This window comes from Gymnoscopelus microlampas (assembly GCF_963454915.1).
Source record: "Gymnoscopelus microlampas genome assembly, chromosome: 20".
Taxonomy (NCBI): domain Eukaryota; kingdom Metazoa; phylum Chordata; class Actinopteri; order Myctophiformes; family Myctophidae; genus Gymnoscopelus; species Gymnoscopelus microlampas.
In genome coordinates this window covers 32,326,570-32,346,181 of record NC_139957.1, presented here as the reverse complement: position 1 = coordinate 32,346,181, position 19,612 = coordinate 32,326,570, and the positions used below count along the sequence as shown (strand labels likewise).

Genomic DNA, 19,612 nt, shown 5'->3' with positions numbered 1-19,612 from the left:
AAACATTTGTATTTCTGTATTGTTTTTATCAGTTATTATTGAGTAAGCTAGTCAATGATAATGAAGATCCGTCGACACCTATGCGTCACAGTGGCTTCTGGATTGGACTCAAAGATGACGAAGAGGAAGGACATTGGAAGTGGCGAGATGGGACAAGTCTAGTTGAAAGCGAGGCGTAAGGCTTACATTCTGCACTTTATACTGTCAAATCAGACCCAAATGGACCCTTTATCAGAGGGCTTTACTATTCATATTTAGAATGCAATGATAAGTCCTTGAAACACACCATTGCTCTTGCACTTACAGTAAAATCTAAGTTTAAAGAGCATAAGGCCCTTTGATGGTTAAAGGGGTGAAAGTGAATATATATATATATTTTTTGTTAAAATAAGTGTTAAATAGCTACTGAGAAGTAAAAAAAAAAAAGGTTTAAGTGTTCATTTAAGTGTAAAAACTGACCCATAATGGATACTTTAGACTCCAAGTTAAATTAACACTGAGAATTTTACTGTGCAGGTACTGGAACGAAGGTGAGCCCAATGATGACACCAATGAAGACTGTGCAGCCGTCTATAATCGACACAACCCCTTCCATTCCTGGAACGATGCTCCATGTGGAAATCCACTCAAATGGATTTGTGAAATGCTGCCGAGATCGAGGAGCTGAACTCTGTTTCTTTTACCAGTCGGAACCAAGAATAAACTGTTTCTTCAAGAATGTAGAAAATCTCATGGATGGATTTTTTTTAATTTATTGTCATGCCAGCTTTAGCTGGAATACCCCCAAAACATCTGACATGGAATGCATTAAACATTGTCATTAAGTTCACTAGTAGAAATATATCCATTCAATATTGGCAATTTACTATGTACATATCACTATTATACAATTCTGTAAAGAACACATATATAAACCTATAAATAAAGCCAAGTCTAATAGATAATAAACTAACATCAAAGTGCCAAAGTTACACAAGGCAGTCATTGCCAATGTTTTCATTCTGAATGTATATCATGTACCTAATTACCGTCTCTACTGGATGTCCATAAACCTTCAGCATGAGGAGTTATTGTCTTTTTTTATTTAACCACTTTCAACCGGCGTTCCTATTTTTCAAACGTTTTCCAAAATGTTTCAGAAATAGGTAAAATAGCAGATCTACAAGCTCACAACGCGTCACAATGCAAAGCGCTCTGAGAGTTTTTGCTATTTGTCGAATGATAAAGTACATAATGGCTTAAGTGGTTAATCATTTTTTACAGTCATTACTGTGCCTTCGAGATTCTGATAGCCTTCACCCATGTAATATAATGCTGTCCACTGCTGTGTAATGTCAGCGCTGTGGCTTTGGTGTCACTGTAAACACCAGATGGTTTTGGTAGAGGAATCACAGCAGAGCAAAGTGCTGCCGCAGTTGTTTGAGAAGCTGCTGGGTGTCCACATGCTCTGGGAAAGCATCTTCAGACCTCTGGGCAGCAGTGTAGCTGCTCTGAAGATCTCCAATCTGGATGCACAAGAAGAAAGAAAACTACAATTCAGCATAATGTGTCAGACATTATGTGTTTTTATTTTGTTAATTACTCTGTGGTTATTTGGTCTTGACACTTATAAAATACGGATTGGTATTGTTTACTTATTACTATGAACGTAATGATTATGCATTACCTTTTCAGAGAGAGTGGCAAGGTTAAAGTGTGGTTCATACATGTGAGGAGCCAGTGAGGCAGCCGTCTGCAAGAATGCTTTAGACTGGAAGCAACCAAGATATCTTGATTAATGTCCAGCATACATTAAATCTGTATTGGCTATTGAGTTGTATTACAGTATAATAATGAATCTTTAAAAAGTGAAAACTATGAAAATGACATTCACCTGTTCAATACGACCTTTGCGGAGCTCGAGAACAGCCAGGTTATTGTAGGCCTCTGCATGGTCATTATTAAAGGCCAAAGCCAGCTTAAAACACTGATAGGCGAGCGTCATATCACCTATGCCCTGTAAATCACAATAATCTGCACTTTGTACTGGGCAGCGGGGATCGATTTGTTGTACAAATATTTGAGGGTACATATTGAGGCCATGCACACATACTACTACATACTTTACAGACATAACCACCTATTTCTGAGAACGGCAACTCACCACAGCCACATGTCCTATGTTGTACCAAACATCAGCCTGCTCCTCATCATTGTCCACGAGGGCTAGGGCCCTCTCGAATGAAGACAGAGTCATGTCGTACTGCTGGGCGTAGAAGCAGCACAGTCCAAGATTGTTGTACAGTTGGCAGTTGTACACTCCCATCTGAAGCAGCCGTCTAGACACATAGGAAAACATCTAGCAGAATTATCCATTATGCAGTGGTGGAAAAAGTACTGAAATGTTTTACTTATGTAAAAGTATCAATACTGCAATGTAGAAGTACTCTGTTAAAAGTCCGGAATTCAAAGTTTACTTGAGTGAAAGTACAAAAGTATTGGTATCAAAATGTACTTCAAGTACCAAAAGTAAAAGTACTAAAATGTTTGAAAATAGCAGATCTACAAGCTGGGCTTGTAGATCGGCTATTTTCAAATAGCCTAGGTATAAAATAGGTCTAAAGTGGTTAATGTGTGTTTTATAAAGTAAATAATGTATATCTGCAAAGTAACTAGTAACTAAGGTTTTCAAATAATTGTAGTGGAGTAAAAGTACAGGATTTGGATCCGAGATGTAGTGGAGTAGAAGTAAAAATATTGGAAATTGGAAATACCCAGGTTGTACAAATACCTCAAAATTGTACTACAGTACAGTACTTAAGTAAATGTACTTAGTTACTTTCCACCACTGCCATTATACAAGTAAAACCTGCAAAAGCAACCAATGAGAATATATAAGAAGAACTGATGCGTTCTAATATTTCCTTGAACACTTTGGACCTGTAGAAGCGCAGTGCGATCTCGGGCTGGTCGGTGTAGAAGTGATTGCTGCCGATGCAGGCGATGGCTTCCACATGGGTGTTGTCCTGTTTCAGGACATCTTTGTAGTACTCTGTGGCTGAAGTGATGTTGTTCATCTCCTGTGGACAAACAAACAAACAAAAACAAACACAAAACATAGCGGTAAATGTATCAGGTGAATGAAACAAAGAGGTATATGTTTAAGCCTAATTAATACTCCGTAATGCAATGAAGTATAAAGTAAGCTCAAGGAACGAGGACCAAGGCAACCTGCCTCGTGGATTCGGGCGATTCCTGTTAGCAGAGTAACCTCCCCGGGGAAGTGGTCCAGGCCTTGCTTGAATAAGTTCAGGGCCGTAATTGGTTGATCCATACGCTGGTACACCTTGTCAAGTGGGAAAATAGAACAATAACTCAGTCATTCAATAACAACCATGGCTCAATGAAGATTCTACAATTAAAGATTTGATTAAAGAAATTCGTAGCCAACTAATCGTCATAGGAATATGTCCACTATTGGCAAATCTGTAAAAGTCTGTGTTTGCTGCATACAATCACCAGCCTTTTCAGATTGATGAACATTCCATGTTGACAGTCCTAGATTCTACATTGTGTAAAAACTTTGCAATGTGGTGTTTTTGCTATTATATTTCTGTTAATACCTTAGCAAGGTAGAGGTACGTATCGACCACCTCCTGATGGTTGAGAGCTGATCTGAATTGTTTTTCAGCTTCTCTATATAGACCAAGTCTGTAAATACATGTAAATGACCAATTATAGGACTTGTATGAGAATATATGAAACAGATTTAAAGGAATCAGCATCAAATTACATTTAAAACGTTGAACTCCAATAATGTGGTTATTTGTGGGTCGCTCACCTATAGTAGCATTTCCCCAGCTGTACCTTCCACCACCAGTCTTTAAACTGAGCATGCTCAGTGGCTTGAGCGGCCAAATCTAAAGCCTGCACACACAAACACAAAAAACCTTCTGCTTGGAAAATTGTCTTAAACTTAAACATATGCTTTATGTTGTAACTGTAGAACAAAATCAAAGAGACTATATATTATATTCTTTAGATACTGCAACTTACATTTTTAACATCATTTTCATGGTGGAAGATGTACTCAAACAACGTCTGAGGGGGGAAATAATGGTTAATGGAGAACAAGATCAAATGGATGGAACAAGGTGTAGGGCTGTCATTATCATGTCATTTTACTTGACGATTAATTGCCACACAATAATTGCGATTAACAATTGAATTGTGATGACAAATAACTTTAATATACAATTAAATGACATATTTAATGACTTTATACTTAAACAAATATCTAAAAATAGAGGAAATAGACGATCTACAAGCTCACATGTTGCGTAACTAAGCTTGGGAATCGTCTATTTCAACTATTTGAAATATACTATAAATGTTTGAAAATATTTGAACACTGGAAATGATTATGACGATTATGCAAAATAATTGCGATTATCTCAAATAATTAGGTGATTATGTAATACTTATGACAGGCCAACAGGAACTTGTTTTTTAAACAAATAACAGTCTCACCTTGGATAAATTGGGCTTCTGGGAATACTTGGCTAAATTTAGTCTTGATAAGTTTATGAACGGTCCATCTGGGTTGGTCAACATAGAGGCCTGTGTAGCAAGGAAGATCAGACATGACAAAGTTAATACAAGCCCTATCAAACTATATTTGTATAGCACTTTTCAAAGCATACATATTACATAATTGTCGCCGTTTGGCAAAAACCTTGTATTTCCATATTTTAACTTTTGTCTTTTCCCCCTGTAAATGCATGCCCTACTTCATCATACTACAGTGTCACACAACATGTAATCTCTCAAGACAGATTCAGAGCTCTGCGGCAAATTGAAAGGATTTGTATTTTTTTTAGCCGATGGGTTCCCAGATTGCACAACATGAGGTATTGTCTTTGTCTGTTTAAGAAAATGTCAGAAATGTTTCAGAAATAGGTAAAACATCAGATGTACAAGCTCACAATGCACCGCGACATGTTGTGAGCTTGTAGATCGGCTATTTTTGCTATAATTGGAAAAGCTTTGAAAGAGAAAGTGGCAAAGTCTGTCTGTGGGTTTTATAAATAGTGACCCAAATGAAAAGTATTAACAAGAGCTTGTGACTAAATATTAACTACTGTACATTGGATGCACTGCAGCAAAGGTTCTTTTTTCCATTTCCTGAAAAGTAACAGTTTTGAACATAAAAAGGTTTCCACCCAACAGTGACGACGATATGCACGTGCACACTATGTGATAGTTAAGGTACAGGCATTAAAATCATGAATGAAATAACTAGATATGAAAACAGTCACAGAGCTGAGAACACTTATATAACAGAGTGTAAAAATGGACCCATGCTCTCAGTGTAAAATTAACAATCTGGATTTTGCTGTGTAGATATAGACTAATTTTACATGCCTGCTAATTTTATTGATGGTTGAATGAGCTCTTATATTTTGCATTTTTTCTTTCACACAATAGTATGTATACATAATGTATGTATGTGTCGCAATATGATCTTGTAGATCAGCTATTCTATTTTTGCTATTTGTCTAACAGATAATGTAAGGCTTACAGTACGTGGTTCAAGCACCTTTACACATCAGGCTGGCAATGACAATACAAAACTCACTGTTCCCAGACGGACAAATCTTCCAGAAGCACTGGTGACAGGACGAGCGGTGCTGGCCGTTCGAGGGGTTTTAATGGCCTGTTCCATCGTTCCAGGTCTCCCTGACTGTGTGCTGGGTCTCACAAATCCTGTGATCGGACGTCCCGATTGAGTCATAGGCCTTTAATTTAGAGAGAAACAAACAAAATTCAGCTTATCATTATATTGCGAGCCACAGGAAAACACATGAGCCAATATTAGATTGATCATTATTCATTCAATTATTTTTCCGGGCTTTTCTGCCTTTACTGATAGTTACAATCGAGAAAGACAGGAAACGGGGAGATAGAGTCGGCGAGTGACATGAAGCAAATGTTCCGGCTGGCCCAGGAATTGACCCGGGGACTAACTGTCAGTTATCAGAGCCTATGTGGTACTATGCACCCTAACCATTCAGCAATCGGGCACCCAGGTTCCAGGCCTTTATTGAGCTAATAGAGAAGTGTGGTCGAGTACCTGACGGCTGGCGTGGGCCCACCACCCTGACTAGTTACAACGTGTCTCAGCGATGTTCCAGGGCCTAGAGGTGAGGCAAGTACAATCAGTTTTTATTCAGTTGAATGAATGAACTGTACAAGTACAGGGAACCCACAGAGACAGCTGAGACTTACGTGCTACTTGGGCAATAGAACTCTCGTCGAGCATCATTTCAGCAATGCCCTCCTGATCCACCTCAACTTCATCTATGTATACCATCTCTGTCAGAGCACGTGTCTTCAGACTCCAGGCAGCCTATCTCCACACACACACACACACACACACACACACACATTTTTAGGACAACATTTCAGTTGTAGCGCCGTAGAAAGCACAGTCAGCACACAATATAATCCTCACTGGTCATTTAACTCTGATAGTGTACAATTGTAGGGATCCATTTGGTTACATTTATACACTCACAGTTAAGTAAATGACCACTAGGATTTTACAGTGCATTAAAGGTTACCTCAGAAATATGCAGTGAGTCTGTGTCCTTATTAGTGTTGAGAGTGGAGATGAGTTGAGGATGGAAGGAAAACAAGACAGGGAGGAAGAAATGAAGACAAGAAGACATGATGGAAACATTAAGTGAAGTCTATGGAAATAAAGTGAAATAAAGTGGATACAAATGAGAATGAAAATATGATGATTGGGTCAGAGAAGATATCTGATGAAAGTGAGATTATTGCAATTAAACAAAACTATATGACATTCTGTGCAGTGGTGTAAAGTAACCAAGTACATTTACTTAAGTAAGTAAGTAAGTAAGTACTGTACTTGAGTATACTTTTTCAGTACTTTTACTTCTACTCCACTACATCTCAGAGGCAAATATTATACTTTTACTCCACTACAATTATTTGAACACTTAAGTTACTAATTACTTTGTAGATTTTGATTATTATTACAGAACATACATTACCCACTTCAGCCCAATATACATTTCGGGCATTTGAAAATAGCTCATCTACAAGCTCATCACGATGCATTGTGAGCTTGTATACATTTGAAAACTTGTGAAATGGAACATATGCATAATGAGTACTTTATACTTTAAGTACATTTTTATACCAATACTTTTGTACTTTTATTCAAGTACAATTTGAATTCCAGACTTTTACTTGTAGCAGAGTATTTCTACATTGCAGTATTGATACTTTTACTTAAGTGAAACATGTGAGTACTTTTCCCACCACTGATTCTGTGTTGAATGTTGTAAACTAAGGACTGGACTAAGGTTAATCAGGATTACACCCTATGTCTGCTATTTGTAAACCACATAGCCTCAGTAAAGGGGCTATAATCGCTAGCATCATGCTATACCTGGTCATATGGACTGTCCACTAATATTTTTGTACAAATATCAGAACATCGTTGGAACTTCCGTCTTCTGAAATAGCTCCATGCAAGAAATAAAGGATCCATTGTCACTTCCATTACGTTGGCCAAACAGTAAAAACACAATAAGTAGCTTTGCTAACAAGCTGACATTAGCCTGAGCCTGGCGACGCTTTCTGTCACCCAGCAACAGAGGACAGGCTCCTCCTCCTTACGCCGTCTACCTTACTACCTTTGTGGTGCATTACCGCCACCTCATGTCGAGGTGTAGAATTGTTCTAGATTAAAACAAATATAGTTCTGTATTTAAAGGTACGGTATGTGATTTTCTTTGGTTAAAAAGGTATTAAATAGCTCTAAATTCTGATAGAACTCATTGCTATAGAGTAAACAAAAAAGGATTTCCAAATAACTACTGCTTGCCAAAAAAAGGTGTGAAATGCAGACTTGCAAAGAAAATAATTCCAAGGCACTCCATCTCAAGTGAAAAACATGTATACATTTATTTAGAGCAAGGAAAATGAGTATGACCAACCAACGCCTTTCGACCTAGAAGGTCGTCATCAGGGTCTGCATTTCACACCTTTTTTTTGGCAAGCAGTAGCCTACTTATTTAAACAACATATGTTGTTAGCTTAGATCTGCTATTTTCAAAAGTTTTTTTGACATTTTATACATTTGTGAAATGGGACATTCTGCATAATGAGAACTTTCTACGTTTGGTACTTAAGTATATTTTGATACTAATACTTTTGTACATTTAGCCTACTCAAGTAGAAATGTTACAGAGTATTTCTACATTGCAGTATTGATACTTTTACTTAAATACAAAATAATTGTACTTTTTCCAACACAAAAAAAGGCAAATAATCTATACCTCTATGCAAATAATGCACAAGATAATATTATTACTCTTTGGGCATTTATCGGGGCAGGGGGCTGAATTCGGCGCCACAGCGCCACCTGTCTATCTGATTCCTCCAGACCTCCTCCTCGCGCAGTCTCTGTTTAAACGCGCATGCGATGTTTAGACTTTAGAGCAAACAACCAATGAACCATGATTGGCAGCCTGTTGTTTTACGGGCTCTACCCGCTGACACGTTACTTTAGCAATAAGAGAGCCTCGGCAGCAGGTAAATAAATAACAACTCCGCTGGCAACGTGTCAGTCCAATAAGTTGACTTTGTTGAGCAGCGTTTGGCTCATGTAAATAATAACTCCTCTGAACAGCTGTGTGTGGAGAACTAGGCTAATGTTAGCCGCTCCGCAGATAGAACAGAATGCATGCACATGCTGTGATTTGTTTACTGATAGTTTCACCGTTTAGACAAAACTTCCTCCTCTTATGAACTATAGTCTGACTACACATTGACGGAATTATAGCATTGTAATACAGGCCTTTGCACGCAGTGCATCATCTGTAGCCTTCAGTAGCCATGGATCACACGACGGACGTCCGTCACGACCGTCATGGATGAACTTCTATCTGGTGATTGCACTTTCTCCATGTACATCTACATAAACTTTCAAATTTCAAATATAAAGTGCTTACCTTATGGCCACGGATGTTACAATTCTGTTCGGGCCCGCAGAAGTACCCGTATCTTCCGTATTGTTGAATAAGAAGCATTTTAACCCGATCGGTGGCCATTTTCTCACAGTTACTATGTATCAGAGTGCAGTACACCTCCCAACCGATAGGTTCATGTTGTTGAAAGCATGGAGGAAATACGGAGACAATGGCCACCGATCGGATTAAAATGCTTTTTATTGAACAGTACTGAAGATACGGGTACTTCTGAGAGCCCGAACAGAATTGCAACATTCGTGGCCATGGGCTAAGCACTTTATATTTGAAATCTGAACATTTATGTAGATGTACGGGCCGTAAATGGAGAAAAAGCAAACACCTGGTTGACGTTCATCCATGACTGTCATGATATATGACCGTCATGTTTAAGGGCTATCGCCTTCAGCTGCTGCTGATGACGTCAGACAGAACCATGTGCTAATGTTTTGGTGTAATAGTTAAGAAATTATAGAAGTGTACAAGTCTGTTTTTTTATGGAAACATAACTATCTATATCACTGCCTCGAAAACCAAAAAGAAATGACATTTAGCCTTAAAAATAAATGCACATCTATCATCTCACTCCAATTATTTCTCCCACACAGAGGCTTCGAAGAAGAAGACTCTCCCTCCTGCACTTGTCAATGGTAAGGAGGAGCTGGTGGATGTTGTTTATGTCCCAACCAGGGAGTTCACCAAGTGTCAGACAGCATTGCCGCTTCAACCAAATGGTGGGATATGTGGACAAACAGGGGAAGGGATGAAACAGAAAGTCCCTGAGAAAGACACAACAAGGCCTGAGATGGACGAAAAACAACTGAATGTAGTTGCTGTGTGTGAGACATATGAATACGAGAGCGTATTGAAGATTTCCGAAGTAGAGAGCACAGGGGAAGGGTTTAACCGACAGGTTCCACAAAAACACATCACAAGCAGTAGCGTATGGTGGGTTCTAACGTGGACCGGGCCAGATTCTTAACCCCCCCCCCCCCCTTGTTGCGCGTGGGGCTCCCGCAACGATGGCTGATAAGTGACAGTCTATTGAGAATTACCATCAGCGTTAATGCAAGAGAGAGAAACGTGAATAAAACACAATATGCAAATATAATCAATGTATGTTTTTTTATTCTCAAAAGTGTATTTACAACAGCAAAGTTAACAAATCAAATAGGTACAGTGCACTGCAGTGCAAACATATAGCAGCCTAGTCTGTTACAGCTTAATACGACGGGGCTTGCACTTGAACATGTCAATAACCTCATCCAGGTCCAAACGGTTAGTTAAATCTCTCTCAAACGACAGGAGACATAGACTGTTTAGGCGAGAGGTTGTTGGGAAGCGGCTTAGTTTGGGTTGAGTTGCTGGCTCATCGATAGCAGAGAGGTCTGTAGGCACAACTGCGCCGCTGGAATCCGGGGAGCAGGGGCGCACTGGTATGGTGCTGCTGGCCGCGGCGATGGTTGCTGGTGCTGGCGGGTCTGTTGTGTGGTGGCTGCTGGTTGTGGCCCCACTGGCCCCCCACCAGCAGCCACTGGTGGGGCAGTCGTCACCGCTGGCACGGTGATGAGCGCTGGTGTCCTGGCACTGCTGCTGTCCTCCTTTGCTGGCGTCTTGCTGGAGCTGGCGGCGAAGTGTAGTAGCATGCTGCTCTGGACGAATCGTTTTTTGGTTGGTGGCTTCTTCATGTTGTAGAATAGTAGACTAGTCACAAGTCACAACAATAATGAAATGTGGAGCTATTTCTGACCCCTCTTTATACTGTTTACCTGGCAAGAGAACCGGTTTGACGGGGAAACCCTTTTTTAAAGGCCACCCATTAACAATTCGGCCGAATGCAAATAAGCCCGATTTGAAAACAAAGGCGACTTTCTGTGGTTGGCGACAACAGAATAGGGTGAGGGGATGCTAATGTTGTTATGTTGATTTTTTTGTTTTTTCCCCCTGGGGGAGCAGGGGTTTCCAGACCGGGCCATGGCCTCGTTGGCCCCAATGACGAGACGCCCTTGATCACAAGGCCTGATGTGTATGAAGAACAACTAAATGTTGATGTGTGGAAGCAGACAGTTTCAGAAGAAGATATTATAAGGCCTAAGACAGATGGGGAACAACTGAAAGTTGATGCGTTGAAGCCACAAGTCCCAGAAGAAGACATAAGGCCTGAGGCAGAGGGAGAACAGCTGAAGGTGGCTGTGATAAAGCAGCAAGTCCCAGAAGATGATGTTGCAAACTTAAAGCTTGAGGCAGAGGGAGAACAACTAAAGGTGCCTGTGTTGAAAGAGCAAGTTCTAGGCGAAGATAAAAGGTCTGAGACGGATGGAGAGCTACTGAAGGTTGCGTGTGACGAAACAAAAAATGAGCTTGCGTTGAACAATGCTGGTTTACAGAGCACAGTGCTACCAGAAGAAGAGGAGAAGATGAGTAATGAAAACCTAAAAGACGAGGCGAAGGCTGCCCAGCAGGAGGACCATGAGGTATGTGTCCACCATGAGGAGATGAATATGAAGGAACGGGTGGAGGAAGAAACTGTTGCACTTGGTGAGATGATCAACCCATGGACACTACAGAATCAGTCATCTGAAAACATTAGAGTGGAAGAAATGTGTCCAATGCTGGAGAAAATCCCCGTAGCCAGCATGGAAAAGTCACTGTCTCGTGGTAAAGCATCGATTGCAGGAAAAGAATGCTGGGATGAATACATCACTGGTACTGGTGAGATAAATTATGACACAATTTGTCCTCCGTTGGACCTAGTCTCTCTTCTCTCTGAACTCCAAACACAACCAAGGAAGACCCTGTATCATGGTCCACAACCTGGATGGCACAACCCTGAAGACCCTGGCTTGGCAGAAGCAAGCCATTACCTGTCAGTGGAGTTCCCTTCTTTGAGCTACTACCCCCCATTACAGCAGACAACTCCCTGTGAAGGTGAGACAAGTGATGTCTCACTTTAACCACCCTGAACCTTTTAACAGTTTCCATTTTTTTTCGAAGGAAAAAAATAGGTTGTAACTAGTAACAACCATTATTCATGCTTATTTCTCACTCCTGTTTTATTATACATAATGACCTCTGGTAAAGCAGAAGAGAAGGGGAAATAAATCTGCATTTGCCATGGCACAATGTTTTTCATCAATAAATTCATTGTCATTTGATTTTCCATGCTGCTCGTGGGATAGATAAATATAGTGAAAGAAGCACAGTAAAGTACAGTAAAAGAAGCATGTTCTGAAAATTATCAAGCCTAATAATTATGATAATTTTGCAAACTAATTACATAAGATGTTTGGCAGTTTGTGTTAAAATGTTTTTTTTTTTAAAGGAGCCAAAAATAGCAAAAAAAAAAGTAATTTTGACCAATATCATGCAGCCCTATTTGGGTCATATGATTAGTTTGATTGTGTCTAATTCACAGTTACAGCACACTTTCCACTGAACAAAGCTGTTGAGTAGGCAATTTTTAATGGCTGGCTGTTTATGGATTCCCACGTACAATATTTTCCTACCGTACATTTTAGGTGTACAACAGATGCATATTAGCTTAGTCTATATCCAATGTATTATTCTAATCTACTGTCTCCCAACTCGATTTGCTCAAACACTTGACTGTGTACTGTATGTGTGGGTGCAAGCCTCATTTTCAGTGGTCTGGAGGGCGTGGGAGGAGGTAACTGAGAGCCCCACTGTGGCCGAGTCTGTACACAAGTTCTCAGCCTCCCAGGATGTGTTGGACTTCACTGTCATGTCCTACAACATCCTGGCCCAGGACCTGCTGGAAGCCAACCAGAAGCTGTACTCCCACTGCCCCCTGGAGGTGCTGCAGTGGAGCTACCGTTACCACCACCTCACAGAGGACATCCAGAAATGGGCACCAGACGTGAGTCCAAAAAAATCATTTTTCAATATAATTTATATATTTTATACCAGCATATCATTTTTATTAGCGGGCATTTTAACTATCTATGGTGAGTACAGCTGTTATTGTTCATGTTGACCGGTTTAATGAGCTGTGCATCTCTCCCATGTGTAGATTCTGTGCCTTCAAGAGGTGCAAGAGAACCACTATAAGGAACAGTTGCATCCCTTCCTCTCACAGATGGGTAAGCCTGCTCAAGTAGTAGTCAGTGTGAATAACTTGGTATTGTTTAATGCGGTGTTGGCCTTTCTTAAGGGACTATTGTTTTATTTATAAGTTTGAATTCTTTGGCTTTTTGATGCTAGGCTATAGCTGTGTGTACAAACGGAGAACGGGAATCAAGACAGACGGCTGTGCAACTTGTTACCGTGGCGATGTGTTCTCCGAGTTATCAGTGACCCTGCTGGAATTCTACAGGCCTGAGACAGGGCTTCTGAACCAGGACAACGTGGGCATTGTTCTGCTGCTGCAGCCAGTGGCCAGCAGCACTCATGGGTCAGAGGTCAAGGCAAAGGGCCCACTGCTTTGTGTGGCTAACACCCACTTGCTGTTCAACCCCAGGAGGGGCGACGTCAAGCTGACCCAGTTGGCCATAGTATTAGCAGAGATCAGTCGTGTGGTCAAGTTCTGCAAGGACAGAGAGGACCACTGCAACATCATCTTGTGCGGAGATTTTAATTCTGTTCCACATACGCCTCTGTACCAGCTGATCACCAACGGCCAGCTCTTCTACCACGGCTTACCCTCCTGGATGGTGAGACAAACTGTCCATGATCAATGCTTGGCACTCTGTATAGAAAACTTGTATGCACAATAAATGAGTGTTTTCCAGGGAAGCTTTCAAACGGGTCTACCTGTTCAAATAAAAGTTGTACTCATCTCCTTCAGTAGTGAAAGCAGACACATGGAAAGAGTCTAGTGTTCAGTAGTTTTTGTAGAAGTCTACATTTGCAGCCAGAATTACAGTTAACTGTAACAGGTGTAAGGTAAACACAACTGGTAACTTGTATCGTTATTGATAAATTATTCCATGCAATTAATCAGTTATATTAATCAATATATTGAATCCCTACCCTATACACTGATGACGAATAGCCAGATAGCCGATCTACAAACTCAATGCGTTGCGATGCAATGCATTGTAAGCTTGTGTGATTTCCAGATGCCGATAGACCTATAATGACATGCCCAAAATAGGGAAACCAAGTTGGAAAGTGGTTAAGAAAACAAGCTCTGTAGCAAACAAAGGCTTATGATATTCTTTTACAAGATAATGTCCAGAAATTAACACAACCTTTCAACCACACAATATCAGTAAAAAAGAAAAAGTATTCATACCAGCTTCTAAACTCTCTTAAGCTTATATTTACCATAGAACTTATACATAGATTGAAACCCCTTTTTCTCTCCATTATGAACCATTATTTATACTGGGTAGGTGAACTGACACTTACAGTACAGAAGCGTCTTCTCCCCAACCTGGATTACAACTACAAACTGAGTTATTTCAGATAAGCCACCGTGTTTGCAGTAATGTTCCGTGTATCCTTTTGTTTACGTCAGATATCAGGCCAAGAGGACCTGTCCTACAGAGCCTACCAACACAGAGTGTTTGCACCCCTGTGGCCCAGCTCGCTGGGAATCACAGACAACTGTCAGTACACAACAGACAAAGACAAGTTTAAAAGGGGAACTCAGGAATCAGGTTAGTGTTGTATCTTTACAGTGTGATTTTCTTTCGGTCATCATTTTGGGTCTCTTTGGTGCGGCTCAGACTCTTCTTCTCTAATGCCTAACCCATTCAATCTGGGAACGCATGCATACTGTGTCATTTTAGATTTTTTTTGCTATAACCATTATTTTATACCTTGGGCTATTCAAAAATAGCAGATATATAAGCTCATAGCTATGAGCTTGTAGAACTGCTATTTGTTTTTGTAAAATCTTGAAATCTTTGCTTCTGGGGATTCTACAAATGTCTTCTAAATATATGTTGCTATAATATCAGTGGTTCTCAAACTTTTTTCATGTCAAGGACCCCCAAAATGATATGTATTTGTCCGCAGACCTCCCCCCCATTAAAATATTTTGTTCCAGGGACCCCCCAGAAGCAAAGATTTGAGTTAAAATGTATATAAACATAAAAATGTTCAAACATTTTCAAAAATAGCAGATCTACAAGCTCATAGTGCGGCACTCGAACTGATCTTCAAGCTGACATTGCATTGCGACGTGGCGTGTTAGCTGCACTGAAACAAAATTTCACTCAAGACAATATACCGGTCTGATATCAAGCCAGACTCTTGATCAGAGAACAATCTTTGCTTGCAGTGTCTTTTCATTAACCAGACTAAAATGAATAATTCAGGCAACCAGTGGCATTTCTGGCCATGCTAGCACCCTAGGCATGATGACACAATGGTGGTACTATTTAGCCAGCTGTAGCTAGACATGAGGCAGCTGTTACAATTGTTAGCTTTGGATTAAAAAGAAGGCCAAGTTGATATTGAATTTCTTTCTACCATTTTTGGTTGAAAGAAATCTGTCAAACATTTATTTTCAAGTGTGTCATTAAATCTACTTAACCACATTCAGAGAATGTTGACTATACTATAAAAGACCATAGCAGTAATAAACCATTTCTCCTTACGCCATTTTCCCTGTGGTCCGATGACACAAACACTCTCTGCCATTCTCTCATTTTTATATTTATCCTCCCTGTGTAGGGAAACTCCAGTACGACCATGACTTCCTCCTGCAGCTGCGCTTCTCTGCAGCTGCTTGTGTTCGACCCCTGGATCTGGATCTGATCGACTATGTGACGGACAACACACCCGGTACAGTAACACAGCTAGAACACACTGCAGGAATCACAGTGGAACCTATGCCATGTTAGCTCTTGTCATTCACATTAAACAACTTTCTCTATTAATGCTGGTTCAAGAATCATGGTTTTTCTATTTCCATCCTTGTTTTTGACAGATGCTTCCAGGGACAATCAACAATGTGTTTGTAGTGAGAGGTCAGTTAAAATATTGCATTTTTATTTTTATGTTCCTTACCTGTTAAAGGGTCACAATCACAGTATTGCCTCTTGTTGACTGACAATACTGTATCTCGTTGTTTCTCAACGTCGGGTTTAGGGAGCACCGGGGGTCCAAATGGACCGAATTTGTAGTCTCGGATAAAATAAAAACACTGACGTTTTACAGTATAGATTGGCGTCCCAGAGATGAAAAATAAATGATATATCAAATGAGGGTCCATGTCCTGATGCGTATGAAACTGGGGGTCCTTGAAATTAAAAGGGATGCGAATCACTGCCTCTCATTTATGTATAAATGAGAACACAAAATGAATCGATTCTGTAATAAAATGGGAAATGAAACTATAGAATTGGGATGTTATATCTGTTACTTTTCTTTGTCACAGATTGGGACACAGTATCTGTCATGGGCTGAACCTGCACTCAGCCTACAAACACATTCTCCCTGGTTCTGGTCGGAATGAGATCACCACCCTGCACTCTGACGTGGGAGATACAGTCGACTATATCTTCTACAGTCCTAAATGCACTGACACGGCTGATGTTCACACAGGTATGCAAGTCACGTCACGTGTATAAGGTTGGCCACTGTCGTGACCATTAAACATTATTATGGGTGTAAGTCATCCAGGGTAGAAGAATTCAGGTGGTCAGGCTACAAAAGGTTCATAAAACAGAAATACTTGCACTATTTCACTGCTTTTACCTGTATGAGTAGTGGAAAATACAGCACCTTGATTCTTGAACAACAAACTCAACCTAACACACGCACACATACACCTGCACACAAATGGAGCACTTCCCAGCATTGCTCTAATACATGCATACATACATACATACATGCATGCATACATATTAATATATATATTAATAAATAAATACTCTCTGCAGAATCCTTCCTTTGCCCCCATGGCTTAGTTGGAACCTGTTGTGAAGAGGGTGAGTAGGGTCATTGTGGATGCCTGATTTATACGTCGCTGTACGACGGTGTTGCATGCTGAAAATAGCAGATCTACAACCTGCGACGTGTTGTCAGCTTGTAGATTCGCCGTTTTCGGTGTGGGACACCATCGTACAACGGACCATAAATGAAGCATTACTCAGAATGAGGTCTTTGCACAGCTGTACAGCTGACATCTGGTTACACCCATATGACCCCACTCGCCATCCTGATATAAATACACTGAAGCCTACAGTATCTTGTTCTTGGTTGCACATATTACCAAACACAAATCAGGCCAAAAGGACAGGATGCTTTGTATTATAGGCTTAAATTAAACTGCAATTAAATGTTCTTGTAGTGCCAAATCACAAGTTGTCTCAAGACACTTTACATATAGAGCAGAGACCCATTAGATTCCCATCTGAGCAAGCGTTTGGCCACAGTGCCAAGGAAAAACTCCCCTTTAATGGGAAGAAGCCTCTAGCAGAACCAGGCTCTAGGGTGGGAGGCCATCTGCCTTGATCATGTCAGGGGAGGATGTGAGGGGGAGGTAGACACAAAGGCTTGTACAACAAACACCACTGTGAAAGAGTTACTGTTATTTATTTTGTCTCGCACCCAATGATTTTAACCCTCAAATGCATTGTGTAATTTACCTAACAAACATCTCCAACAGTAAATGTGCTCTGTAGATCAGATTGTAGCTATTTGAAATATTCAGAAGTAGAAAATGAGGTACAGGTCAGATTTGGTCTGATTTCCCCTTTAAAATGTGAAGAGCTTGAGAAAACCACGTTGCAAGCCTGATTTGAATTTGATATCACTGTCATGTATTTGTTTTCCTCAGGTGACAGCCACCTGGAAGGTGCAGGTCTGAAGCTGATAGGTTATCTCCCACTCCTATCAGAGGATGTGATCTGGTCAATGAAAGGTCTACCCAATGAAGTATTCCCTTCTGACCATCTTAGTCTTCTGGCAAAATTCCAGATGGACCTGCTCCCTGCTTGATAGGGGAGACTGTGTGTGGACTGGGAGGTCTTAATAGACTGAAGTCAGAAGATTTGCATAATTATGTTTGTATGATGCTGGCCTTGCCCTGGACACTGTTTTAGGTATAGTTATATTTGTTAGTTTCTTTGGATTTATAGGAGAAATGTTTGACAAGAGTTCCTTCCCACAAGTGGATGAGTGCAGTTTTAAATGGTTGGGAGCAGAGTTTACTTATTTTGTTTAAAAAGTGCCCATTTTTATTTTGTTTAAAAAGTGCAATTTTGGTTGTAGATTTTTATTATATTCATACTCCTATTCCTTGAATATTGGAGAATAAATATTTTTCTGTTAAAGTGTGATTGCTTTGTTTTCTCACCATTTCTCCTTCAAAGACAAAGCATGTGTGTCATGTTTGGAACGAGAAACTCGTTTATAGTTATTTGCTAAATGAATCATGTATGGTATCAGATGCCTGCTTTTAATACATCAGACCTCCAGATTACGATTGGCTGTGTGAGCCTCCTTACTGGCACTACCCCTCCTACCCCACTGCGCTGCAGGTTGACGGGAAGATTGTGTGTGTGTGTGTGTGTGTGTGCGCGCGCGTGTGCACGCGCGCGTGTGCACGCACGCTCGTACGGTACAGTAGCCATGAATTAATAATTCATTTAGAGAGTTCATGCATGATGGGGCTCAGTCAGGGAAATCTGTGAGAGCACATTATAGAGTACAGTATAATGCGGGCTAACATAGATTCATCTTCAGTGAGGTCTCACATTTCACTGGGAGTGAACTTGGATGTGGTATTTTCTGTTCCGTGGGTAGTTTCCACGCATGCATTCCAAATGTTCCTCTTCATACCATAAGTGATGATATAGTTCAAATATAAACACAGACATTGGAATCAAGCTATGTATAGCTTTATTCTCCCTGTGGCACCAAAGGCATGCACGTACTGTATAAAAATCAGGTCAGTAGGTTTTCAAAATAGGTCAGTAGACACGACAGGGTAATCCTGTCTCTTTACCCCACAAACGGTGTTTCTAGTATTGCACAGCCAATAGAATACAAGGTAAGGAAACCTGCTCTCTCCCCTCACACAAATGTTCATGAACCCTAGCATCCCTATTCTGGGGTGAACGTTCAGTGAAAATAGCTGATCTACAAGCTTGCAACGCTTTGTATAGCAACACATTGTGAGCTTTTAGATCAGCTATTTTTGGCAAAGAGATTTGGTGTAGACTCGAAGGAAAAAAGGACCATACCAAGTATAGAGCCCTGGGGGACCCCGCTCATTTAAGTAAGTGCTAAGTAACCTTTTTCAGTTTCACTGTACATATTCAGGTTAGGTTTCTCAAACGACCCAAGGTAGCATACAAAAATGTCTTAGCAGAATGATAATCTTTATCAAGTGTTTCAGGTTGGGATGTCTCATCAGCAGATTGCTGCTCTGTCTGGTAGATATATTTACTGTGTGAAGGTCCCATTAGTCTTAATGGTATTCACAGGATCACTAGGAATACAAGATCAGCACAGGCATCATGGTACAGTATGACGGACACGATCCATACCACTGCAGCAAGTCCTGACAACATGCCAACAAAACCATTAAGTGATATGTGCAATAAGACGAGGCTTTTGTTTGGTGTAATACAGATTTGAAAGTATTTTTTTTT

At 40.4% G+C, this 19,612-nt stretch overlaps 2 protein-coding genes across 4 annotated transcripts; one reads left to right on the top strand and one right to left on the bottom strand.

The window, feature by feature from the left end:
* Window positions 1-759: 759 nt before the first annotated feature.
* Window positions 760-7,647, bottom strand: ttc8 (tetratricopeptide repeat domain 8). 3 transcript variants are annotated; one of them, XM_084044297.1, is made up of 15 exons: window positions 7,460-7,647; window positions 6,603-6,629; window positions 6,268-6,388; window positions 6,113-6,176; window positions 5,618-5,777; window positions 4,510-4,599; window positions 4,036-4,080; window positions 3,821-3,906; window positions 3,603-3,690; window positions 3,215-3,325; window positions 2,920-3,059; window positions 2,144-2,318; window positions 1,874-1,996; window positions 1,667-1,750; window positions 760-1,505 (listed from the first exon to the last, which is right to left on the bottom strand). In XM_084044297.1, exons 1-15 carry the CDS (start codon window positions 7,571-7,573, stop codon window positions 1,389-1,391), a joined length of 1,545 nt encoding a protein of 514 aa, XP_083900423.1. In that variant the 5' UTR covers window positions 7,574-7,647; the 3' UTR covers window positions 760-1,388. The 3 variants fall into 3 exon arrangements, with proteins under 3 accessions (XP_083900423.1, XP_083900425.1, XP_083900424.1); XM_084044299.1 differs by having other exon boundaries at window positions 6,603-6,622; window positions 7,460-7,530; XM_084044298.1 differs by lacking the exon at window positions 6,603-6,629.
* An 847-nt stretch (window positions 7,648-8,494) lies between these two features.
* On the top strand, window positions 8,495-18,181 carry angel1 (angel homolog 1). Its single transcript, XM_084044146.1, has 11 exons — window positions 8,495-8,607; window positions 9,650-9,691; window positions 10,998-11,969; window positions 12,674-12,918; window positions 13,072-13,141; window positions 13,263-13,711; window positions 14,521-14,662; window positions 15,684-15,794; window positions 15,940-15,979; window positions 16,390-16,556; window positions 17,794-18,181. Exons 1-11 carry the CDS (start codon window positions 8,532-8,534, stop codon window positions 17,952-17,954), a joined length of 2,475 nt encoding a protein of 824 aa, XP_083900272.1. The 5' UTR covers window positions 8,495-8,531; the 3' UTR covers window positions 17,955-18,181.
* The last annotated feature ends 1,431 nt before the right edge of the window (window positions 18,182-19,612 follow it).

Excerpts from the sequence above, each read along its gene's own strand:
- angel1 (XM_084044146.1), top strand. The coding sequence starts at position 8,532 with ATGATTGGCAGCCTGTTGTTTTACGGGCTCTACCCGCTGACACGTTAC. Across the intron at positions 12,919-13,071 it reads TCCAGAAATGGGCACCAGAC|ATTCTGTGCCTTCAAGAGGT; the intron begins GTGAGTCCAAAA and ends TCCCATGTGTAG. Across the intron at positions 14,663-15,683 it reads AAGGGGAACTCAGGAATCAG|GGAAACTCCAGTACGACCAT; the intron begins GTTAGTGTTGTA and ends CTCCCTGTGTAG.
- ttc8 (XM_084044297.1), bottom strand. The coding sequence starts at position 7,573 with ATGGAAGTGACAATGGATCCTTTATTTCTTGCATGGAGCTATTTCAGA. Across the intron at positions 6,630-7,459 it reads TGGACAGTCCATATGACCAG|GACACAGACTCACTGCATAT; the intron begins GTATAGCATGAT and ends AACACTAATAAG. Across the intron at positions 4,081-4,509 it reads AGAAGCCCAATTTATCCAAG|ACGTTGTTTGAGTACATCTT; the intron begins GTGAGACTGTTA and ends TTCCCCCCTCAG.